Below are 7,343 nucleotides of genomic sequence, written 5' to 3' on the forward strand. Positions count from 1 at the left end.
GCAGCCCCCAGGACGTGGTCTTGAGACGGTTCTGGTTGGAGCAGACAAGGCGGATGGCGCCGTGGATGGTGGCGTTGGTGCAGAAGAAGGTGAGCAGCTCCCGGAAGGAGCCATGCAGCTCCACCAGCCTCTCCCCGCGCCCCTCCTCGGGGGGATTCCAGGTCCCGGGTCCTGCTCCTGCTGTGTGAACTGTGGCTCCAGCCTGTGTTGGAAAAACAGCTTCAGAGGTTCCCTGGCCCGCTGCCTGGACTGCTTCCCCAGCCAGGTCTCCCCATCCTCGGCCAGGAGGACTTCTATCCTCAGTTCCTGGGGATATCCAGACAGTCTGTCCCTCAGCCGCCAGTGGCACAGCCCAGCCTGCCCTGGCTTGCAGATGAGTGCACATGACAGGCTTGTCCACGCTGGGAAAGACACTGCACTCTTTGCCCCAGGATGCCCAGCAGGGAAGCAGGCACCTGCTCAGCTTGGGTGTATCTCGTGGCCCCGGAGCTGAGCCCAGGCCCTGCCTGGCCCTGTCCTCAGGCTGGGTGGGTCTGTGCTGCCATCCCTTGAGGCGGGGCCTGGGGAGGGGCAGGCCCAGCAAGCTGCCTGGGGTAGGGGCTGCACTGTGTCTGTGGGCCCAGAGTCCTGTGCTGGGGGTCGGGACCTGGAGAAGACTCATCTGTCTTTGCCTTGGTGGCCTCTCCCAACCCCCAGCAGCCAGTGTGGCCGTGTGTGATTGGGACTGCCAGAGCCAGGCTGGCTGGCCAAGGCTGGGGTAAAGGTCAGGCCTGAATGTTGTTCTGCGCTTTGGACCAGGGTGGGACATGATTCACCAAGCTGAGTGCCCGGGGAAGACCTAAGGCTTCAGGACAAGCAGGCCAGGGCCCAGCCCCTCCAGCACACACAGACAGGGACACAAGCACTGTGAGGCCCTGGCCAGGCCAGGCCTGCTGGCCCCACACACGGGCTGAGTCAATGCATGTAATCTCTGAGGACTTTCCACACTGTCCCCAGCTTGGTCTGAATCATGGAGCCTTCCCGTGCCTGGGGCACCCTGCTGAGTCTTAGCTCCTCCTGTGCCCAGGCCTGGGCGGGCATCTGCTGCAACCCAGCTAGATGTGCCAGCCAGGTGTGCCAGAGCAGGCTGCCCCAGTGAGTCTGGGAACATGCGTGTCGGAGCAGGCCAGGCAGCTCCCACCTCAGGTGTGTGGGCCCCCGCATCCCTCCTGGCAGCCTGGCCAAAAGCTCATGCTGCGTGTTACAGGTGAGGCAAAGGGGGCTCAGAAGATTCTTCCTGACTCCGGTAGCTGCTCTTCCTGTCTAGACGTGTAGACAGAGCAGCCCCTCCTGCCCTAGCTGGGACTGCTAGGGCAGTAGAGCGGGGAGCTCTGGAGAGGAGGTCTTGGATGACCAGCCAGAGCCCCAAGAGCTTCTCTGAGAAGGGGCAGGGCCCGGACCCCTGGGACAGACAGCCCGAGACTCATGGGGTAAACGTGGGCATGGGAGCTGCCCTCACAGGCCGACGCCTCAGACATGGCAGGACTAGAAGTGAGCAGCCACCTCACACACGTGCGCACACACGCACACATTCACGTGTGTGCACTCACACGCACCGGGAGCCCTGCCCACCACCACCAGGACGAGCAGGAGCCCTGGCCTGTGCGCTGTGTGCCACTGCGGCCCTCATCCTGCGTGTGCGAGACACAGGACCACGCTGGCCTCCCCTCCCTGCCTCCGAGCACAGCAGTGTGGTCAACATGCGTGGCTCACACTGTGTCCTGCATGGACACACACCATCACTGGTGCCCACTCTGGGTGCTGCCCCCCACTATGTCTGGAATGTTCTTCAGGCACACACTATGCACCCTCAGGTGGGACACAGCTCCCCTGCACTTCGGGCTAGGGAGACCCCCAGAGGCAACCTGCCCTGATTGCCACTAAGGGCTCCCCACCCCTGACAGTACCCCAAGAGCCCCCTCAAGCACCCCCTTGGTACCTTGAGGCTGGAGTTTCTCTGTGCAGGTGCCTCCATTCTCCTGTCAACAGTGTGGCAGGTGGCCAGGGTGGCGGCAGTGGGACGTGGCCTCAGGCTGGCTGGGTAACCCCCTATTTATAACAAGCCGGCTGGGCGTGGGACAGAGATGCAGGGGAGGAGCCAAGCTGGCCAGGGGCGGCCACGCCTGCTCTGGACCCAGAAAGGGGATTATTGGTGGGGCAGAGATGTGGGGTCCCTCCGCTGGGTGAGCCTTTCTGACCCTAATCCCTGCAGGTGAGGCCTGGGACCCTGATCCTGGCTGGGCATGAGGGGACATGTTCTGGAGGGAAAGGAGAGGCCTGTGTTGGGTCAAGACTCCCTCGGATGCCCCTTCTGCCCTCACTGGTTCCTGGCACTCAGATCTCAGGTCAGACCTGGGCTCCCGGCAGAGCCTGGTGTCCCAGCCTCTCACCTCCACTTGCCATCGCCCGCCTGGCTCCCACTTCCAGCTCTACAGGTATCTGTGGCTGCGGGAGACTGGGGGGGGGGCTTTGCTCCTGGAACCCAGGCGTCCCTTTGGACCAGCTGCCCAGCCTTCGGGACAGGCACTAATTGTGAGAACAACCTGGGGTGTGAGTGTGGAGATGGTGCTGGGAGCTCTGAGCGGGCACAGGGATCGTCTTCCCCTCTGGACACTGAGGCCACCACCGACCACACCACACACCAAGATGACATGTCCCACGCTGAGACCATATACCACACACTAAGAGCACGGCACATGCTAAGACCACAGCACACATTAAGTCCACACAGCACACAGGATGAGACACACATCACCCATGAAGGTGACACACAACACATGCTAAGACCATGCCCCTCACACAGGGTCCACATCACGGTGTGTCTCAGGCTGAAACCCCCAGCTCACATGTGGCTGTGTGAGGCCAGATGGTGTGCTGAAGGCCAGACGACCAGGCGTGTCCACTCCCGGGACCATCTGCACCCCTGTCTCTACTTGAGGACCCTACATGTCCCCAGGGAGAGACTCAGTGGCCTCGCCACCCCAAAGTACCAGACCCTCAGCCTGGGCCCAGGTTTGAGGGGTGGGCTCAAGCCCTAGTCCCCGTCCCCAGGGCAGGCTCTGGGCTTCTGACACACCACCCCACAATGGTGCTGAGGACCTGGGCTGGGATGAGGGAGGGAGCCCCACCCACTGGGTCCAGCTGGCAGAGCCGTGGCAGGGGTGAGCTCACCATCCTCATGGCTTTGGAAGGAGGCAGCAGCACTGGTGACATCCCTGGAGAAGGAAGTCACACCAGGGAAGAGCCAGGCCTGGGTGCAAATCACAGCTCTGTCACTCAATAGCTGTGTGGCCTGGCCAGAATTACTCAACCTCTCTGAGCCTGCTTCCTCAAGTGCTAACCGGGCTGAGGTGCCTCTTCAACCTTGACACTCAGAAGTGGGACTAGCTGATGCTGATGCAGATGCCCCTCCAGGCCAGCGGTCAGAGCCCCCAGACTCAGCACAGGCCTGGGGGGCACCAGGCCTTCCACAGCTGAGCAATTTTCCTCTGAAGGGGATAGGCCTGCATGAGTGGGCCATGTGACTAGTACAAGGATGCGTGCACCGCCCTGGAGAGCCGCTCAGCAGCTGAACAGGAAGGGCCTGGGCTCTCCCAAGGTAATTAAAACTGGGGCAACCCACGTCTCCCAGCATCACAGGGTTGCAAAAGCGAGTCAACGGGGAGAGGAGCCGGTGGCAGGGCCCGGCCTTGGGGAGCCAGGTCTGGCCAAAGGGTCTGGTCCAGCCAACAGGCAGCTTGCAGTGAGCAGGAGCCCCTGGCCTTCCTGTGCCTGCGATGACCCATTCCCTGCAGGACCCAAGTCAGAGGGTGTCCAGGCAGCATCACGGCTGAGCACCCATGCCTCCTCCTGAGGAAGCTTCTGGAGGAGGAAGCTGCCAAGGAGCAAGGGAGGGCGCTGCAGGGGGCTGAGGGTTGGTGCCATGGCCCACACCCCACATGGAGCTGGCGAGGAGGGCAGGAGGTGGTCAGAGTGCACACCCAGCGCCCATGAGGACAGACGACCCCTCCTCTCTTCCAGGCCTGTCCCCTCGCCTGCCTCCCCAAGCCTGCCAGCCCTGGTGCAGGAGATGCCGGGGTAGGACGGGGTATCCCCGGTTCCTGGCACACCATGGGCCCCTGTGGTCACGACCTAATAACTACGTTGAAAGAAGTCAAGAACACCTAAGGGAAGGGACAAGTGGACACCCCCGGCTCCCTTGGCCCCACCCTGCTGAGCGCAGCCTTCAGCTCACCCCTCCAGGGTTTGGGACCGCTGGGCCCCAGGGGCGATGAGGGGCAGGTGGTGTCCCCTCCCAGGCCAGGGCCATCCTGGACACTGTGGTGCTGGCATGTTGTGGGACCCCAGGCTGGATCCTGGGAGGGTCCTGGTGCGTCAGCTGTGATGCTATGAAGCTGGTGGGGTAGGGCAGGCCGGGGGTGTCTTCCCTGGGCCTGGGGACCTCCTTGTCGATCATGCAGAGACCCCCTCTGTCCCAAGCACCGACAACACTGTCAGGCAGGGTCTCAAGCCACCACAGAACAGGCACCGATGTGCCCCAGCGACTGGCATGGGGTGGGTGTGGGAGTGGCCAGGTCTCTCCGCTGGGAGGCGTGGGGTGCGTGCAGACTTCCTCCAGGGCACCTCCGTGGCAGCTCCATTCTCAGGCAGGTGCGTGCCTCCATCAGCTCTGTGCGTCCGTCCCGCCTGTGAAGCAATCCTGGTGGAGAAGGGAGAGGCTTCTGTGGAAGTCCTGGCTTGGGTGTGTCCCGTGCCCATCTGATCGGTCAGACCCAGGTCTCATGCCACATCATCACCTGAGTCACGCATGCTCAGAGCAGAGGAGAGAGGTCCACAGAAAAAGGATGCCCTCCCTCAAGTCCCGGCCAGACAGTCCTTTACTGGTCAGATGTGACTGGGGCCTTCTGGTCCTACCCTGGGGGCTGGAGGAAGTGGGGGCAGGTAGCAGCAATGGGATAGGAGGATGTTTTCTAATCCTCGGGTCTCCTGGCAGCTGTGACAACAGAGAGGGCAGCCCCCATCCCAGGTGCTGAGCCATGGTCAGTGCTGTCCCCGTGCTGCAGCTCACCCACCTAAGGAGCTTGCTGGCAAGAAGTCCCTCCTGAGGGCCGGCCCGGTGGTGCACTGCTGCAGTGCGCCGCTTGGGAAGCGCGGAGGCCCTCCCGCCGAGGGTTCGGATCCCACATACAGACCGGTTCCCGCTCACTGGCTGAGCGAGGTGTGGGAGCAACACCGAGGGTTGCGATCCTGTTGCCGGTCCCGGTCCGGTAAGGGCGCGACACTGAGGGTTGCGATCCGTTGCTGGTCACGAAAAAAGACAAAAAAAAAAAAAAAGAAGTCCCTCCTGAGGGCTACCCCCAGGCTCTCCACCCGCAAAAGGGCAGCTCCTGCCCTCGGAGGTATGGTTTGGGGGCTTGAGAGAGTCCCAGCCACCACCTGCTACCAGTCTAACTGCCTACCCCCTATCCCGACTGCTAAGGCCATCAGCTCTATGGCCAGTGGGCTGGGCAGCCTGGGTCCTGCTGGCCAGAAGGTTACAGACGTGGGTGAGTGGGGTGCAGGCTGTGAGGTCTTGGCAGGACTGGCCTGCCCCTACAGGTACGTTGGTGCCCCCATTTTACACAGGGACAGACTGAGGCAGGAGGGGCCCTCTACCTGCCAGAGGCCGCAGCCCTGTGCTGTGGCTGCCGTGCTCTGCAAATGTGCACAGGTGTGCACTGGTCATCCCTGTGCTTGCACCCTTGGGCCCCAGGCGGCCGCCCATACATAACTCTCCACTCTAAACACAACTTACCCACCTTGCGTGGGGACGGCAGCTCCTGGGAGGAGGCGGGCATGTTTTCCCAGTGTGGCAGCAGCAGGTGGAGCCCCATGCCTGGCCGGAGCGGAAGCAGGCTGGGTTTCCACGGGCCGGTCAGCAGAGGACTGGGGGACACTCCTTCTGGGTTCTGCTCTGTAGTAACTGCTCAGACCCCACCTAACGTGTCCTGGGTGGGCCTGACTCAGGGGTGACTGTGGCCACTGCCTACCCTCTGCCTGTGACCACAGCTAGACCGACTATGCTGGGTCTTGGCTGCGTAACTGCCATGTAGTCAGCCGCCTCCCTGACCCGTGGTTGATCCTGAGAGGCAATCACGGTTAGGGTGAGGGGCGAGGATTCGGGGTTTGAGCCCCAGCTTTGCCACAAGCAGCCAGGTGGCCTCGCACAGCGACTTCCTCTCTGGCCACGGCAGCCACCTGTCTCACAGTACAAATCTTCCTCCCCTGGGGTGGTCTGGGGGACACACTAGGCCCTGTCCTCAGCTGCCTCTGGAGGGAGGGTGGTGAGCTGTACGCTCACCCCCAGCCACCGAGCCCGCCCTTCATCCAGACGCCAGCCCTCCCACCCCCACCTACCCACCTCGTCCCGCCCCTCCCAATGCACCCAGTCAGTGAGAGGTGAAGAGGACAGACCACCCCCCACGCTTGCCACCATCTGTCCAGGGGGTGCGGGTATAACTGACAGACTGCAGCAGGGGTTCTGGGGGTGCCCAAGGTGGACTGTGAGTCCCTCAGGCACATGGAGCTGCTGGGTGCTGGGCGAAGCATGAGTGTAAAGCCATCACACACATGTGGCACACATGTCCCTGAACACAGGAATGGCACTGAGCATCTCAAGCCGACCCTCGGCCCACCCAGGGCTCCAGGGACTGAGGTACGGGCATGCCAGCGTGGAGGCTCCGTGGGGCTGGGCATCCCCCACCAGCCACTCTCAAGTCAGCTTCCCCTGCAGCCAGGGCCCCTCCCAAGGCTGCTGTCCCCACTACCGCCTCCTGGTGGCCACGCTCTGCCTCTCCTTCCCCAGGGCCAGGGAGGGGCCGTGGGAGCGGAAAAGGAGGTTCGGCTTGGTGTCCACGGGACATAAGGACCCTATTCATGGGCTGGGTGGAAAACTCGGCCCGGAAACAGTGGAACTATTTTTATGAGGACGACTGTCCCCACAGCAGGGGCGGTCCTCGCTCTGACCAGGGAAGGCTGGGACTTCACTGTCGGCGCTGCGGGGAGGGGACTCGAGGGCCGCCCGCGCTCTCCGGCTAAGAGACAGGAGTCTGGGTCCCCGGGGCCGCGGGGTCTCCTCTCCGGGGCCGCCCTTCAACTGGGCCTGTCTCCCGGGACTAAGGCTCCGACTCGGCCTCTTGGCCAGGGGGCGTGGGGAGGGGAGTACGCGGGGAGGGGGCCCGGGGCGCCGGCCGGACACAGCTCTGCCCGAGGGATGGCCGGAAGGGCGGCGGGGCCAGGGCACACGGTCCCCCCTCTGGACCCCG

At 63.3% G+C, this 7,343-nt stretch overlaps 1 protein-coding gene across 1 annotated transcript in view; it reads right to left on the reverse strand.

Annotated features, from left to right (window-relative positions):
• The window catches only part of SCNN1D (sodium channel, non-voltage-gated 1, delta subunit), a 7,567-nt gene extending 4,613 nt beyond the window's left edge, over positions 1-2,954 (reverse strand). The window contains exons 1-2 of the mRNA XM_008578167.1: positions 2,886-2,954; positions 28-202 (exon numbers count right to left, since the gene is read on the reverse strand). Coding sequence (XP_008576389.1) covers positions 28-202; positions 2,886-2,954 — 244 coding nt within the window. The remainder of the gene's footprint in view (positions 1-27; positions 203-2,885) is intronic.
• Between the last annotated feature and the right edge of the window lie 4,389 nt (positions 2,955-7,343).

The sequence above is a fragment of the Galeopterus variegatus genome, unplaced genomic scaffold, assembly GCF_000696425.1.
Source record: "Galeopterus variegatus unplaced genomic scaffold, G_variegatus-3.0.2 Scaffold1637, whole genome shotgun sequence".
NCBI classification, from domain to species: Eukaryota; Metazoa; Chordata; class Mammalia; order Dermoptera; family Cynocephalidae; genus Galeopterus; species Galeopterus variegatus.